A 19,019-nucleotide genomic window follows, 5' to 3' on the forward strand; every position below is an offset into this window, starting at 1 on the left:
TCGCGTTAGATTTTAACCACTTTAACCATTATTGTATGCTTTAACCTTAGAAAAATACACGCGTTGACTCAAGCGGAAGCCATCCGTGTCTTTGTTAAGTACGCTCCGTCCTTAGATTTTCTGCCATTTTGAGCAGTTTGTAAAACACTTAAACCCGCTTTTTTTCCGGAACTTTCGCGTCACGTGCACGGAACTTTTTTTACATGAACTTTGGACCAATATCTAAAGATCTGTCAGATCGGATTTTTAAAAAATGTAAACATGCTTTTTTAATAATTTAATGAATATTGCAAGTTTTATGCAAATTATTCTTCTGCCTCTAAAACATACATGCAAAGTAAAATTTTCATGATGGACTACTGTAAAGGGTTAGTCCAAATATCACTGAAACCAATCTTACCCCAATTGGCCAAAGGGGGGCGCTATATCATTTTGAAAGAAGGCGTCAAGTACATTACATGAAACTTTTTCTTTTTTCTTTTCTTTTTAAAAAAAATGACAGGTCCATTATTGCGATCGCATTTACTACCAAAACCTCCACCGGCTGTCTGTGAGTGAGTCAGTGAGTGAGTCAGTGAGTCCGTCACACTTTTGCCCTGCTCATATCTCCACAACCGTTGCCCCCATCCATGCCAAATTTTGCACACACACTCCTTGACTGCCAAACTACAACCTCCAAGGACCCCCGGAGCCCCAGGGACCTGGGGGTCCCTGGGGGACCCCCAGATGTACAAAATGACCAAATGTGCAAAAATGACCAAATGACAACCCCAACGGGGCTGCTCACGGGGAATTCCCGGGGACCACCGACTCCTGGTGCTCCAGAACGGATGAAAAAGTGGTGGCGCCCCCAGTGGAGGACCCCCTGCCACTGCAGCGCACATAAAATGCCGTAACTCGGGCTAGGAGCGTCCGGGAGAGCCGGGGCCGGTACCTATTCGTCCGCCAAGGCAACGCGGAGACCCCACCCCTCATTTCTCACATGGCCCTATTCTAGCGCCACCTTCAGGCCGATTTTTAAAACACATTTTTGGACACTGCTCCTACAGTTTTTGCCCTAAAATCACGAATATCACTACACAGCATGTCTACACTCATGTCATCAACATGGATCAGGAAGATTTTGGAAAAAAAAAATTTAGCCCTATTTGTGGAGATAAGCCACCTACGGTCGCTTATCTCCCGATTAGGGAGTCTTACTGGTGTGTGGTTGCCGTAGTGTAGTGGTCAGTGCCTGTGCCTGGTATACGGATGGTTGGCAGTTCAAACCCCACATCGGGTTGAGTTGATGTTAACATCCTGGATGCCCATGGCATGTGCATATGTCAAACTCTTTAATGTTGACACGTCTGATCTAACTCCAGATCACGTTCATGTTTAAAATGAGCCCCACAACTACTAACTTTTTCTTTTTTCTTTTCTTAAAAAAAAAAAATGACAGGTCCATTATGTGTGACTGCCGTAGTGTAGTGGTCAGTGCCTGTGCCTGGTATACGGATAGTTGTCAGTTCAAATCCCACATCGAGTTGAGTTGATGTTAACATCCTGGATGCCCATGGCATGTGCATATGTCAAACTCTTTAATGTTGACACGTCTGATCTAACTCCAGATCACGTTCATGTTTAAAACCAGTAAGACTCCCTAATCAAATAGGCCAAAAGTTTGTTTTACCAATTATTACACTCTATGTGAACATTTACATCAACAAATCCCAAGTACAGGGCATCATCTGGGATACAATCCCTTTTATGCCCATATATGGAGATCCCTAACATAATCCCTTTCATGCCCATATATGGAGATCCCTAACAGAATCCCTTTTATGCCCATATATGGAGATCCCTAACAGCATCTCTTTTATGCCCATATATGGAGATCACTAACAGCTAACAGAATCCCTTTTATGCCCATATATGGAGATCCCTAACAGAATCCCTTTTATGCCCATATATGGAGATCCCTAACAGAATCCCTTTTATGCCCATATATGGAGATCCCTAACAGAATCCCTTTTATGCCCAGTTGGTTGCTAGGGTAAAAAAACATGGTTGCTATGGTAAACAGTTGGTTGCTAGGGTAAACAGTTGGTTGCTAGGGTAAAACCATGGTTGCTAAGGTGGTTGCTAACGTACACTAACAGACCAGCAACAACAGACTGTTGCCACAGCAACGTACACAAAGGTTTGTGTACACATGTGGTGTGATGTCATACTGAAGATATATGACATCACACCGTACACAAACAAAGGTGTGACGTGTGACGGACGGACGGACGGACGGACGGACGGACGGACGGCCGGTGGAGGTTTTCATAGTAAACTGCTCCCTGACGGTCGCAATGAGCCCCACAACTACTGTAGATTTACATGAAACTTTTTCTTTTTTCTTTTCTTTTTTTTTTTAATGACAGGTCCATAATGTGTGACTGCAGTAGTGTAGTGGTCAGTGCCTGTGCCTGGTATACGGATGGTTGGCAGTTCAAACCCCACGTCGCGTTGAGTTGATGTTAACATCCTGGATACCCATGGCATGTGCATACGTCAAACTCTTTAATGTTGACACGTCTGATCTAACTCCAGATCACGTTCATCTATCTATAAATGCGAGAAGTCTCTGCGTGTCTGTCTGTCTGTCTGTCTGTGTGTCTGTAATCCGCGTATCTCGAGAACCGTTCGTCCCACCGGCTTCAGATTCGGCACGCGCGTTCCCCGCCGCGACCCGACGCGCGGTTTTCCCGAACCGGCGCGAAACGTTCGGAATCTCCTTATGCGGGGTTGATTGTTGACATCAGGCTGTTCCGGAGGAAATCGGCGAAAGCTCTGACTCATTGTGACATCACTTCATAAATGGCTCTGACATCACGTACGCCACATGAGTCAACAAAAAATCTCTGTGAGTGTGTATGTATGTAATCCGCGTATCTCGAGAACCGTTCGTCCCACGGGCACGCGCGTTCTCCATATATGGGCATAAAATGAATGCCCCCATATATGGGCATAAAATGGATTGCAGACAGACAGATACAGATATCTCCATATATGGACATAAATGGACAGAGGCAAACAGATGGTCAAAGATCTCCATATATGGGCATAAAATGGACGCAGACAGACAGATACAGATATCTCCATATATGGGCATAAATGGACACAGGCAAACAGATGTTCAAAACGGGTCCTATGACAACAGGTATAATGAGGTTTGCATTAAAGGGGGAACCGGCACTGTGTCTGCAACACAGTTGGAGGCACAGACAGATACTCCATATATGGGCATAAAATGGACGCAGATAGACAGATATCTCCATATATGGGCATAAAATGGACCCAGAACTATAACTGCAGTGATCTCCATATATGGACATAAAATGGACACCGACAGACAGACAGACAGATACAGATATCTCCATATATATGGACATAAATGGACAGAGGCAAACAGATGGTCAAAGATCTCCATATATGGGCATAAAATGGACGCAGACAGACAGATACAGATATCTCCATATATGGGCATAAATGGACACAGGCAAACAGGTATAATGAGGTTTGCATTAAAGGGGGAACCGGCACTGTGTCTGCAACACAGTTGGAGGCACAGACAGATACTCCATATATGGGCATAAAATGGACGCAGATAGACAGATATCTCCATATATGGGCATAAAATGGACCCAGAACTATAACTGCAGTGATCTCCATATATGGACATAAAATGGACACCGACAGACAGACAGACAGATACAGATATCTCCATATATGGGCATAAATGGACACAGGCAGACAGATGGTCAAAACGGGTCCTATGAAAACAGGTATAATGGGGTTTGCATTAAAGGGCGGGGCATTCATTCCCTATTTACATTGTTCCGAGTTGGCCAGGTCGCCGACTAGACTCCAGCTTCTAGTGTTTAAAATGAGCCCTTCTCTACCGGCCGTTTTTTTTCTGTTTTGAGTAAAAGAAAATTTGATCACTCGAAAATGTCAGAAATACTCAGATTACATTTACTCAGATTGATTTCACCCCAAGCCTCCAAAATATAAAAAATAAATCAATAAAATCAAGGTACTCAGCCTACATAGAACTTTTTTTTTTTAAACAAACATGGTTAACAGATCCTGTGGCTGCCTAGTGTAGTGGTCAGGGCATATGCCTTTCATGCAGAAGGTCGTTATATCGAATCCCGCTTGGGGTTTATATAAGCATAATACCCTGACATTCGGTAGACTTTACAGTTTGGTTCCTTGAACAATGTCTGATATGGAGCCTTCCTATAAATGTCCCCCAACCCCCCTTGATGCGTATTTTAATATCCGCCATTACTAAATAATGTATTTTGCTTCATAAATCCTGAAACAAGCATTATAATACAAACTGTCATGTCTACACCTATGTTGTGATTTTCAAGGATTGCAATGATATCATGTACCAGCTCCAGTGGCCTAGTGGTTTGAGTGTCTGCCCTGAGACTAGGAGATCCGGGTTCAAACCCGGGTCGCGTCATACCAAAGATTCTAAAAAATGGGACCCAGTGCCTCCCTGCTTGAAACTCAGCATCAAGGGTTGGATTGGGGGTAACTCCCTGCGACATACTAGCGTCATGTCCAGGGGGTGTACTTGTACATCAAGCTGCCTTACGCTACAGAAACAGGAGATAGGCTCCTCCTATGAGATTCATAGCCTGGCCGATTCATATGGTCTTCATAGCTCAGCAAGGCTTACTATGTACATCATCAAACTGTCCAGGTGCATAGTATCACAGTTTTTTTTATGTCTGTTGCATATAGGCCTACAGTCTTTTGCATACATGTTGTGTAGAGGCCAATTTGTGCTTTTACCTATAACCACCGATTAGTGTAAAACTTTGTATGCACACTTCCCAGAGGCCAAGGAAAAACCTGTGCCCTGCATTTTTCACATCTGTCATTTATAGCGCCACCAGAAGGCCGACTTACAGTATGTAAAACACATTCTTCAATATTACTCCTTCAGATGTTATCCGAAAATCACACAAATCAGTACACAGTATCTCTACAGTGATGTAATCATGACAGATTTGTCAGATATCATATTCTATCTAATTGGCTAACATTGAATTCCAAGGTTTGCAGGATTGCTCCTTTTTGAACAAAATGTCTCAAATCATGAACGTAGCCTGCTATGTGTGTGAGATTTTGCACAAACATTCCCACTAGGCCAAGGAACAGATGCCACCCTTCTCACATTGGCCTGTTATAGCGCCACCAGCGGGTCAACTTTAGCAAAACACATTTTTGGAACAAAATGCCTCAAATCCCGCATGCAGCGTACGATTGCCGTGAAAGGCCCAAGAACGCGTGGCACCCTTTTCACTTTGGCCTATTATAGAGTCACCAGTAGGCCAAAAAAAACCTACCTGACCTGCCGGAGTCCTGTTCGGAAGAACACTGCTTCTAGTTTTTCTTTGATGTCTTCTTTGCTTTCCCTTGATGCCTTTTTGCTTTCCTGCTTTTTATGCCTTGGCCACTTTATCGCTGCTTGCAGCTATATTTCACATTCATTCTGTTAGAAGTGAGGAGGTCAAAGCTGTCGAGGAAAACAAAAACATTTATTTTTTTAAATCCCACTATTTTGTAACCCATTTTTCACCCAGTGCCAATTGCCTAAACTGTAATCCTGGGCCCTGCTCTCCCTCTGCCACGCCTGGGGAGAGCCCCGAACTGATCTCATGCTTCCTTCAGTGCATGTGGAGGAGTGAGCGGGCTGCTTCTTATCACCTGAAAGGGGGGAGTTTCCCCAGTAGGACGTAGCACGTGGAAGGGAACGCGTTATTCCAACCAGTTCCTTTCCCCTGCATCAGGCGCCCCGGCTGGCCAAGGAGAGGCAGTACAGGGACCAGGACTACTGCATGTTACACGGGGGAACATGCAAACACAGAAAGGACCTTTTGCCCACCCCCACATAATGTATGCAATCATTCTTTCTCCTATCAGTAAATAGTGTGGCAAAGGTTTCAGTGAGTTAGGGTCTCTGGAGACGCACCACTTTGTCCACACCACATAAGAGCTTTAATCAGTTAGATATTATTTATTTATTTATTTATTTTTGAATTATTTTATCCCACGATTTTTGTAACCCATTTTTTCACCCGGTGTCAAATGTAATCCGACATCACCATATAGCTGATGTCACAGACAGAACGGCCCATATAAGGAGATATGCACGTGTGCCATGTTTGCCAGACCCATGAAATGGGTAGGCCTACATAAGCAAATGTCGGTCTGTCTGTCCGGGTTTTCTATATAAAGGGTATATATGATGATGACATGATGATGACATGCCTACAAAAGGCATGATGTCATAAATGATGATGACAGACAGGGGGTCTGGCACAACCAGGTTGACCTGGTCTAGTTTTTCTTCTAAACACCTTTTGAGACTGCCAGCTGCCTTTATTTCCGGGGTTGGTCATCCACTTGATTCAATGATTCAATTCACTGATGGATGACTTGCTACTGTCAGATGTGCAAATCGTTGTTACTAGGAATGATGGCAGCAGTTTGCGTTGTGTGACGTCAGACCAGAGCTCTGGTCAACCCGAATAAAATGTGACACAGTTTTTAAACATCACATTTAGTCTGAGTACGACCAAGAGAAGTTCTTTAGGGAGAGAGTCAGAGAGGCAGATATCGATAGAGATATAGACAACTAGAGGGGGAGGAGGATATTGACAGAGAATATATTAAAACCAAATCCTTCCTGCCTGCAAGAGACAAAGAAAGGCATCAGCGCCAAAGAAAAGCAGCAGTGGTGTCTTCCAAGACAAAGGTGTCCTGTTCCATACGCCTTCACGGCTTAGGTCACCCTCCATGAAGACATGACGAGGAGCCACAGCAACCTCTACGGTCAAATGATGAGCACAGACCAACCAAGATCGTGTGAGGACTTCAACTCAGCCAGGAGAAGTAAAGCAACATGTGATGGCTTACACAGGAAGGAAAACCTCATATGTGATAAGAGTTTCATTGAGGTACCGACACAGCATGTCCAGCATGTCCGCACAGGAGAAAAACCTTTCCAGTGTAAACAGTGTGACAAGGGTTTCAGTGAGTTAAGTAAACTGAAGAGACACCGGCATGTTCACACTGGTGAAAAACCCTTTGTTTGTGAACAGTGTGACAAGGGTTTCAGTGAGTTCGCTAACCTGAAGACACACCAGCGTATCCACAGTGGAGAAAAACCTTTCATCTGTAAACAGTGTGACAAGGGTTTCAATCAGTTAGGTGCCCTGAAGACACACCAGCGTATCCACAGCGGAGAAAAACCCTTTGTGTGTAAACAGTGTGAAAAGAGTTTCAGTCGGTTAGGTAACCTGAAGACACACCAGCGTATCCACAGCGGAGAAAAACCCTTTGTGTGTAAACAGTGTGACAAGGGCTTCAGTCAGTTAGGTGACCTGAAGACACACCAGCGTATCCACAGTGGAGAAAAACCTTTCATCTGTAAACAGTGTGACAAGGGTTTCAGTCTGTTACATCACCTGAAGATACACCAGCGTGTCCATACTGGAGAAAAACCCTTTGTGTGTAAACAGTGTGACAAGGGTTTCAGTGAGTTAGGTACCCTGAAGACACACCAGCGTATCCATACTGGGGAAAAACCCTTTGTGTGTAAACAGTGTGACAAGGGTTTCAGTGAGTTAGGTACCCTGAGGACACACCAGCGTATCCACAGTGGAGAAGAACCTTTCATCTGTAAACAGTGTGACAAGAGTTTCAGTCAGTTAGGTGACCTGAAGAGGCACCAGCGTGTCCATACTGGGGAAAAACCCTTTGTGTGTAAACATTGTGACAAGAGTTTCAGTCGGTTAGATCGCCTGAAGACACACCAGTGTGTTGTGGCGTTTCGCTAACTAGCCGTCCTACAGGTGAGCTTCACAGCATGGGGAGACAGTGGAATGGGGGCAGAGGCAGCCAGAGCAGACCACACCCTCTGCTGGGCTTCATACTGGGAGGGCGTTACCTACCAATTCACCTGCTGGTTCAGCCTGATTTGAGAACACCTGCGATGATGAACCCACAGAGCTGCCATTGCCTCATTTCTCACTGGCTCGGCTCTCCGTGCTGCTGGACGTAGCTCACACAGTAAGCACATGTGTGATGAAATGCCAGAAAGTAATTAAACAAAGGCAAATACAGGACCCTGATACTCACCTTGAACACTGGCCTGGCATGAGCGCATAATTATGGACTGGAGGCATGATTATGGACAGCATTAACACTCGGGTGACTGAAAAGAAATAATCATTTCCACTCTGACTGCATTTATCAGTCAAATTGACTGAAGGTAAATTCTCTCCCTTTTTGCCCAGGAGAGCAACACCTCCTCCCCTGCTGCCAACGGGGGTTCTATTGTCTGTTGTTCTATTGACAATAGAACCCCCGCTGGCAGCAGGGGAGGAGGTGTTGCTCTCCTGGGCAAAAAATGTAGAGAATTGTCAGTCAGAGTGGTATAATCGTATATTATTTCCTACTTAGGAAACGTTTCAGAAGGGGAAAAAAAACGAGAACATATGTCTTGAGTATTTAGGAAAAGTCATGGAAGGGGACATTTCTGAGACCTTCACGGGGAGAGTTATTGCACTTTGCAATCTCAAAATCGGCCAAAATGACCGGTTAGTCACCCGTGTGTTAAAACCCTGAAAAGTTAACCTAAAGTAACCGGATACTTACCTTACTTGCCCTCCTTATGAGAACCTACCTCGGTTCAGCTACCTGCTGAAGTATTTGCCTTGCTGAAGTGATGACTGAAACATATATATAAACTTTATTACAGGCTCAAGGCCCACAGGGTAGAAAACAATACATTACACAAACTAGATAAAAAATAAAAATAAACAAGAAACAGTACAGTACATTTACCCAGCCCCTCCGGATCTAAAGAGGCACTCATGCCAGTGTCCTCTAATGGTAGAAGTGTACCTGACAGAGCTACATCCAGGGTCTGCCATCAGTCCAGAGCCCTGCACGGGTCCAATTTTGACAACCCGCGCCCGCCCGTCCCGTCATTAATCAGATCCGTGGACCGCCCGCTACCCGTCATTATTAAAAAATCAAAACCAGACCCGCCCCGCCCGTCAAAAAATGGACCCGTCGCCCGCCCCGCTACCCGTGATTACATGCATTAAAGTAAATAGCCTACAGCCGTGCGTGCGTTCTTTCAATGGCATCGCACTCCATTTTCACTCCATAGTTGATCCCCCAGCGAATCCTACTGCACGCCGTCGGAAAATGCTGTTATTAAGCCTATTATTAATAGGTCTATTATTATTTGGATAAAGTAGAACAACCTTTAAAACCAATCATACTAATTTAAAATTGTATCTTGATCTGACACTGTCGCGACAGCTTGTTGCTGCTGCTGCTTTCTGCCTCCGCTGCATTGTGTATTTGTCATACGACGGTGTCGCGCATTGAAAATATCAGAGCTACAAGCTCACAACATGTCGGAACTTGCAGCTTTGTGAGCTTGCATGTCTGCTATGCTCGACACGCACCGTCATACGGCGAAGCACATATCCAGCTTTTCACAGCTGAAGGGAACGCCACTCGCCGTCTGTCTGTCTTGGTTCTCTCATGATAAACAGCCTGAGGTAATCTAAACCAAACCGGACCCATGATGTGACGATAATAAAGGAACTCCTAATAGTCGTGGAATCACGTGGATATTATACAATCATGCACCTTTCAACTACATCGCGCTAGGCAAGCAGATCACTCGCGGCCACTTTATTCAGTTGTGTGTCGGTGTCCTCCTCACTGTGAGTGTGTGCGCTCCAGCCGGCTGCCGCTGCTCCATGTGTGTGACTTGACGTTTAGGTGGAAACAGTGCTGTATGCATGCCGTGGTTCTGTCGTCCTGCTGCTCACTGCATGTGTGCGCTCTTGAGGCAGAAACAGTTGTCTGATTTTCACAGTAAAATGTCATCGGCCCGTCACCCGCCCGTGTTTAGTCGCGCACCGCCCGTCCCCGTACCCGCAAATTTATAGTTGAATATATTCCGCCCGTACCCGCCCGTCAAACACGGGTACCCATCGGGTACCCACGGGTACCCCACCCGTTGCAGGGCTCTGCATCAGTCCAATTAATCCATTCAAGGAGCGATCCAGTCTGCACATGAATTTATAAGTCAGGTTTCTCAACAGAGCCATGAAGGTGGTGAGACCCAAAGTAACAAAGAGCTCACTGGCCCTTGTGCTCCTGGGTTTCTTTAGCAGAATGCGAAGGCAGTCATTGTAGGCTACTTGCAGCTTCCGTAAGCTCTCTTTCTTATACTTCACCCACAGAGGGGCTTTATAGAGAGGGGTGCAGTAAGCTCTAAACAGGTTAACCTTAACATCAGTAGTACAGTGGTGAAATTTACGATATGACCGCATTGTAGCACACTTTTATTGGCCAGGCATAAAACGTGCTGTAGAGGATTTTTGTAGAAGCTATTTTTGTAGAAGACGGCTCCCGAGCCCTCACAGCGAAATCCACTGATTGCTTTGCCAATAATTGACGCCCCGTTTACAAGTCTTGCCATGGATAAACGTGGGCCCCCTCCCCAAGTCAGCGTGCGGCCACCGATACATTCTGGTAATATTAGATTATGCAACTCGTCGATACCCAGAAGCAACACCGCCACACACCGCTTCCGCCAAAGCTGTGGCGCATGAGTTGTTAATGCTATCCAGTATAGGGTCGGAATAGCGGACCAAGTTTTTACAGATGAAGAAACATGCTTTATGAGTGCTGTCCCTTCTATAAATGGTGCACATACAACCGAGGAGCTCTGGTCAGAGAATTCCAAAAAAAGTACTGGTGCTGGTCCCTACAAGTGAGTGCAAATGTCTTGCTAAATGGCACGGTCCCTCTGTGAAATTGAGGAAAAAGTGGGACCGGTTAATTACAAAGTGAAACAGCCAGGACAGCGTAAGGTTAAAGAAATATAGGGTAAGGGAAGGGAACTGATGGAAAACAAAAAACATTTGACCGTAATAGCACAAACACACTTGAGCTTGTAGATTGGCAATTTTTGTTTTTTCCAGAATGTCCAACACAAAGGAGCGATGTAAAGGGTTCAATTGGTCAATCTAAACCCTGTGCTTAGTTGAACGAGTTCCTCAGGGCTCTATACTTTTTTGTTTTCACTCTATTTTTATGTTAAAGGTAGTGTAAGTGAGACACATACTTCCCACAGATCACACAAAGTGTGAGTTGACCAACAACAAGAACACTCCCATACCTACTGGGAGAAATACAACAATGTGTGAAAACAGCATCAAATAGATATAGATGTGTTATTTGACTGATGTATATATATATTGTTTTTGGTTGTCTTGTCTGTTTGTGTTGATTTACTTCTCTACAATCTTCTACTTTCTTTATCCTGTTTTTTTATTGTTGTTTTGGGTGAAAATGCGATCCATTTATTATTACTGTATATTTGATGTATGTACAAAAGAAGCTGCTACTCACATTATTGTACAACTTTTATTTCCCTAATGCTTCAATTGAAAAAATAAACAAAGTAAAAAAAAAATAATACAGAATCAAGATTTGTGAACTGTTGCAGTGTTCACACTGACTATTAAAAAAAACACAACAGTGAAATATATAGTTATAGTTAGAGTTATCTTTATAGTTATTGTGCCCAGTGGGAATAGCGTTTAACCCTACCTTTAAATATCTTATATAAAATAGCCGATTGTAGCTAACCTTATAATAGCTTGTACGTCAGCAATCATTTTCTGGGAAGGTTTCCCGCAGAATACGGATGCTGGGGTTTAAAGTGGTCATAAGCCTGATTGTGAAAGAGCATGAATGAAAGACATTCATGTTTAACAGCGGGTCACGCAGATATACAAGCTCACAGCGCGGCACCGAGTGCCGCGCTGCGAGCTTGTAGATCTGCGATTTTTGAAAAATCGTGAAAGTGAGTGCAAGTCTTTGAATATGTTTGACCCGATCTTTGACCCGACTTCTAAATCCTTCCTCTAAATCAGTGGTTCTCAAACTTTTTCATGTCAAGGACCCCCAAAATTACAGGTATTTAGCCACGGACCCCCATCTCAAAATATGTTGTTCCAGGGACCCCCCAGAAGCAAATATTTGAGTCACAAATGTTTGCTTTTAAATAGATATATTCAAAGACTTGCAAAGAAAAATCATGATTTTTCAAAAATAGCAGATCTACAAGCTCGCAGCGCGGCACTCGGTGCTGCGCTGTGAGCTTGTATATCTGCTATTTTTCAATAGTTAAAGCAGTCAATAATTCTAGGCCTAAATGGGTTAAGACAATAATATTGAGAGAAGAGGAAACACTGTGAGATTGTTAATTGCATTTAGTAGGAAAACCTGCAGATCTTGTCTGTCTGTCCGTCCGTCCGTCCGTCCGTCCGTCCGTCCGTCCGTCCGTCCGTCCGTGCGTGTGTGCGTGCGTCAGGCATGCATATATGGAGCTGGCCAATACCTCTACATCTGACCTCACGGACACCTCATGTCACGCTTCATATTTGGCCAAGACATCTCCATATATGGAGCTGGCCAATACCTCTACATCTGCCCTCATATCAGAGGTCAGATGTAGATATTAGATAGATCATATGGACCTCATATCTCCATATTTCAACTGTTATATGTTTTTTCTTCATGTCTTTAATGCCCTACTTCGTCATACAAGACTGTCAAACAGCAGTATTTCTGAACATTTTGGTAAAATCAAAATGTCCCGTAAAAATGTTGGACATACAAGGTTTCCACCTGACAGCAGAGATATATATGTGGCCCCGCCCCCCACCTGCCACTCAAAGATGTATGCTAGTAGGACATTAAGTCTATGGGCATAGGAGCACAGAGAGACAACTGGAAGAGAGTGCCAACGACAGCCATGCCAACTGGAGCAGGAGGTCTGGAAAGAATCCAGAAGAGAGAAACTGTGTTTAAGCACGGTGAAAAAAGCTCCTCTTACCAGCCAGGCAATTCAAGAGCAATCACTGCCAGAGTGGCACTTTACAGCCACACTGAGCACCGCTCCTGTTTTTTTTAACGTTTATCCCTGGCTACTGACTGAGTCTTATATGTCTAATATGCAATTGTAATTGCCCTATCTCAAACATCCCATAGGGCTGTACCACACATGGACACATAATGGCATACTGAGTAACAAAAAACACACACAAGGGTCACATGGGTGGGATTGATGACCATCAGAAAGCAGAGATACTTAAGAATATATTGCAAGATGTACAGTTGCACAATAGCAGCCAGATACCCAAAACATATACTCAACTATTGTCAAGCAATGCCAGGAATGGCATCCACATTTTTTGGAACTTGTGCAATCTGTCCGTCATGACAGATTTGTTCCAACTTAGGACCCTAGTCTCTGCACAGACAATCTTTGGTGCTTTAAATTATTTGTTTAACGATACGGAAGACCGTTGATCTACTGTGATTATTACTTCTACTGATGAAAGTGAATATACAAACTGCACAAAGAGTGTCTTATTTGTGAGTGTAAAAAATAACCCATTTCTCACATGTTGTGTCAGGCTGCTGTCCAGTCAGAAGAGGGAGATCCAGCTGGCCATCCGTAAGAACAAGGAGACCAACGCAGTTCTGACCAGACTGAACAGTGAACTGCAGCAACAACTGAAGGTCTGTCTGTCTGTCTGTCTGTCTGTCTGTCTGTCTGTCTGTCTGTCTGTCTGTCTGTCTGTCTGTCTGTCTATCTATAGTAATATAGTATTTCGTCTCTTATCGGGTGGAAACCTCATATGTCCAAAACTGTTACTTTTCAGGATTCATATTCAAAAACATCAAAAGCAACGGATCCACAAGCTCAAAACACGTCGCCTGTTTGAGCTCGCGGATCTGCTACTCTTGATGCGTTGGTGTGACGCTGTATAGTATGATCAAGTAGGGCGTTAAAAACTCAAAAGGTTAGAATACAGAGATAAAAGGTTTGTGCCAGACAGCATCGATACACGCATAGTCTATGTTTATTTCTAAAACGGCTAGTTCCATTCCTTGATTCTGATTGGCTGGGTGCCATGGTATACCTGAGACTGTAACCCATACCTTGAATCAGTTTATATCAAAGCCAGGTGCGTTATTTCTTTCCACTGTGCCGTGAGGCTGAACTAGAGAAGCGAGCGTTTGATTTCCTCTCAAATCCTGCCGTGCGGGTGCTTCTAAGCACCGCCCGCATGCATAGGACAGTGACTGAATGGCTCCGGGCGGGGCTTGTAAAGGCAACAAGCGCCCTCTATTCTCCAGGCACCACTCGGCTGTTTAGCTTAGGTTGCTATGCTAGCGTTTTTGATGTGATACATAGCAGCTAAATCTGGATGAAAATAAACATGTGTATGGATCGAATATGGTTCTTAACATGAGACTGATCTAACACAAGTGTTGTTTCCCTATTTTTTGGGCAAAAAGAATGACGTGACTTTGTAAACACACACTGGCTTCCGTAAGTCCACTTTCCTGCTGGTAAACGCAAGGAAATGTCTCTTCCTGGTGGCGGAGAAGTGTACTTTTTTCTTTAAATAATGCAATGCTATGATTTTCATGTTGCAATATTGTGACCGTTTTAGAAAAGCAATAAGCCACGCGAGGCTTGTGGTTACCGGGGGAGTATACACCGGCTGAGAGGGTCGGAAACACTCGGCTGACGCCTCGTGTTTCCCAACGCCTCTCAGCCGGTGTATACTGCCCCGGTAACCACTCGCCTCTTGTGGCTTATTGCTTTAATCTACCACACACACACACACACACACACACACACATATACTGTAGACATTGTATTTACACTAGAAGGTCGGCCGGCTACGCCGGCCTCCCCTCTAGGTCGCCGCGTTGCATCTGTAGGAGTAGATATTTGTCGAAAACAAACCCCTGAGGTACAAAAGTTTGAAAAAAAAAGTTTTGAAAAAAAGTTTTGGAAAAAAAATGTTTTTTGAAAAAAAATGTTTTTTGGAAAAAAAAAGTTTTTTGAAAAAAAAAAGTTTTGAAAAAAAGTTTTTTGAGAAAAAAAGTTTTTTTGAAAAAAAAAGTTTTTTGAGAAAGAAAAAGTTTTTTGAGAAAAAAAATTTGAGAAAATTTTTTTTTTGAGAAAACATTTTTTTTGAGAAAAAAGAATTTTTGAGAAAAAAAAAAAGTTTTGAAAAAAATAAAATTAAACGTATTGGTGATGCGATGACGTGGTGTATACGGATGTTACTGCGATTGAGGTGAAAGAGAAAAGTGGAAAGTTGTGAGCTAACTATTAGCTATTTTTGTGTGTGTGTGTGTGTGTGTGTGTGTGTGTTCTGGCTACGCCCCCCTCGGTTGAAATTGGATCCGCCGGTCCCATAGCTGGGAATACGAGCCAATCACCGGTCACCATGGCAACGGGGGGCCAATGATAGAGTTATGGGCGGTATTCCCTATGTCCTCCCTACCTACGTCTGATCTAGCTATGAGTTGAAGTGGATGTAAAGGGGGCGTGAATGGGCTTGGAAGTGGGATGCGGCAATAGGAGGAATGTAATAATAGATCATGATGAAGAGCTGACAGATCCATCCGTGCCTGTGGCTCTTCGTGTCGTACAGTAATGTTTTACGGTAATGTTTTTAGCTTCAGGGTTGTTTTTAGCGTCAATCCATGCTTGACCAGAGTGGACTGCATTAGAGGCTGACCTCCACATTGACAGTCTGTCATTCTGCCCCTCACTCCCCCTCTCAGAGGGTCATAATGGAGAGATGCAGAGGCGTCACAAGGGGTAGGAAAGTGGGACTGAGTTACCAGGGCCCAAGGTGGTGGAGGGGCCCTATAGTAACTTTAGCTATTGAAAAATAGCAGATATACAAGCTCACAGCGCGGCACCGAGTGCCGCGCTGCGAGTTTGTAGATCTGCTATTTTTGAAAAGTCTTAAAAATGTGCGCAAATCTTTGAATATGTATTTTTTTTAAGCGAACATTTGTAACTCAAATTTTGCTTCCGGGGAGGGGTCCCTGGAACTAAATATTTTGAGATGGGGGGTCTAGCTGTGGCTAAAAAACATTATCATCTTGGGGGTCCTTCACATGAAAATGTTTGAGCACCACTGACCTAGAAACATAAGTTTCTTGCACACATTTTCACGATTTTTCAAAAAATAGCAGATCTACAAGCTCGCAGCGCGGCACTCGGTGCCGCGCTGTGAGCTTGTATATCTGCTATTTTTCAATAGCTAAAGTTACCAGGGCCCCTCCACCTTGGGCCCTGGTAACTCAGTCCCACTTTCCTACCCCTTGTGACGCCCCTGGATGTGTGTGTGTTACTGGTAATCAATATGCACCATGCATCCAGAACATGCATGTCAAGGGCGCGCACGTTGCCTCTGGTCATCATATTCATATTCATATTCATAACCGTGACAGACGTTATTTATGGCGGCACGACTGAGGGAGCATGTTTACCCATAATTCCTACGCAGCGCTGTTCCTCCATCTCCAGCTCTTTGGTACAGTGGTTCTCAACCTGGGGGTCGGTTTGTTCAACACAGAACAACACATCAAGGACATACTGTACACATAAGGCTCTTCCAACATCCCCCACTCCATCGGTATAGTTGTATCCTCAGCGATAAAGATGAATAAAATAAAATGAGAAATTAGCCAAACCCTGCAGTTGCGCAACATCATATAAATAAATAAAGGATCGGCATGAAAGCAGTTCAATGATTCATACATGACACAATGATGTCAAATTGCGATGTCAAACTCTCCCCGAAGATGCTTAGCGATGCGTTTGGCGTGGCGCGTGCAACGCCTCCATATTTCTCGGGAGACATACACAGACGTACACAGTTTTCCCCACACCATTTTCAGCTCTGGGGGAAAAGATAAAATAAGAGACACCCTGCCTCCAATTGTTTCTTAAATGTGTAATTTTCTACATGAATGCCATTCATTCCATTCCAGTGGATTCCAACAGGAAAACACCTCATTTTTCTAAACCAGGGGTGGCAACAGTGTGGAAAATAGAAGCTTCACGGACATAGCGCTCCTTCAGCAGCCTTGCTGTGATAGTTGAGTCTTCTTACACTTTTGCCCTGCCATTTGATGCCTCCCCCCCCCAAGGTTGGTGCCCTTTGCCCCGGCACCTAAAGCCCTTCCATTAAGCCCCCACTGGCGGGCAGTAACTGGGGGCTTAATGGAAAGAGCAGAGAAGGGGGGAGATGTGGAAAATGTTGTCTGTTTGAAGACCAAGCGTGCTGCGGAATCCTGTATCATTCTCTCTCTCTCGCCCCTGCCTACCCAGGGGCGTCACAAGGGGTAGGAAAGTGGGACTGAGTTACCAGGGCCCAAGGTGGAGGGGCCCTATAGTAACTTTAGCTATTGAAAAATAGCAGATACACAAGCTCACAGCGCGGCACTCGGTGCGAGCTTGTAGATCTGCTACGACTCTGCTAAGTCGTGAAAATGTGTGCAAATCTTTCAATATGTATAAGCGAACATTTGTAACTCAAGTTTTGCTTCCGGGGGGGGGGGGGGGTCCGTGGCCAAATTCATATCATTTTTTGGGGGGGGGGTCCTTGACATGAAAAGGTTTGAGCATCACTGACATAGAAACATAAGTTTCTTGCACACATTTTCACAATCTTTCAAAAATAGCAGATCTACAAGCTGTGAGCTTGTATATCTGCTATTTTTCAATAGTTAACATTCATGGGGGGCCCCGCAGTGAATCCTTGTACCCAGGGCCCAGAATTTGGTGTGACGCCCCTGAGCCTACCTGTGTAAAAAAAATATATGGCGGTGAGAGAACAATAGCCAGCCATGTCCGTGGCCTCCACGCTCGCAATTAGCATTCCCAGTCCACCATGCATGGCGGCCAGAGAACAATATAAGCCAGCCACGGCCACTCGCTAATTAGCATCATTTCTTTTTCCAGAGCTATAATGGTCTCACATCAGAACAGGCATTTAGGTTGAAAATGTTGCCCTTTCACAATAGAGGGTATGCTCATGCATAAAGTGAATGGCCTATCGAGTGGCATATCGAGTGGCAAATCGAGAAGCAAAGTGAGTTTAACGTCGTTTAACGTTGTTTAATGCAGTCAGATAGGACTTTTCTGTTTAGATGTGTGGACTGCCAGAAAGTAGATTTTGCCACTCAGTAGGCGTTCCCGCTTAACTTCCGGGTATGATGATGATGTCACGTGCATACCCTCTATACTTAAACCCTAGAATCCCTCTTCTGGGCAGGTCATAAATTATGACCTGCGATAAATAATGACCTGCATAAATCATAATAGGCGAATAATAAATAAATTCATCGAAAATAGACGGTCTACAAGCTCACAACACGTCACAAATGCGACATGGCAAAGAGATTTGGTATAGACAGGGGGAAAAAGAGTGGTCCAAGGACCCCTGAGGGACCCCTGTCAACAAAGTTTAAGTGTTCTTAACCACATGATCGCTAGAGTCCCTATTGTTGGGTGTAGAAAGGCATAACATGAGGGGGCCTAGTGTAGCGCCCTGGGGGACTCCTCTCAACAAGGTATACTACAGTCCAGTCATTATATGAAAAAACCTCAAACAAATTGCAATAGTAGCAAACTCAACTGATTCTGTATCCTCATTATGTCCTTAGTGAGGGAAAAAAAGTCCCAAGGAATCCCATCAGGGGAAAGTTTTGAAAACTACCTACCTACCTTCACTTATTATACACTACACCAGGGGTGTCGAACTCATTTTGGGGTGAGGGCCGCATTGGATGAAAGGCGACTTGATGAGGGCCGAACCAGTCGCGGATCGGATGGCATGCACACTCGCTCACATGTTCACTCTGTTTTTCTTCCTGTCGTCTTAGCCACTGCTATCGTTAGCAGTATAGCAGTATATCATTTTACAAATTGTGTTCATTATTAAGTAAAATAGCTACTTTCATTATTGGTATTACAGTTGCAGTTAGGTACGAGAGATGCTATTTGTTTAAAGGAGTAGTTCATCCCCAAAAGGACT

General features: G+C 44.2%; 1 protein-coding gene across 1 annotated transcript in view; it reads left to right on the plus strand.

Moving 5' to 3' along the window:
* The window catches only part of reps2 (RALBP1 associated Eps domain containing 2), a gene marked incomplete at both ends in the record, with an annotated part of 102,837 nt that overhangs the window by 81,055 nt on the left and 2,763 nt on the right, over positions 1-19,019 (plus strand). The window contains one exon of the mRNA XM_080754899.1: positions 13,575-13,680. Within this exon, the coding sequence (XP_080611025.1) occupies positions 13,575-13,680 (106 nt within the window). The remainder of the gene's footprint in view (positions 1-13,574; positions 13,681-19,019) is intronic.

Source organism: Nannobrachium achirus, assembly GCF_963921795.1.
Source record: "Nannobrachium achirus genome assembly, chromosome: 1".
Taxonomy (NCBI): domain Eukaryota; kingdom Metazoa; phylum Chordata; class Actinopteri; order Myctophiformes; family Myctophidae; genus Nannobrachium; species Nannobrachium achirus.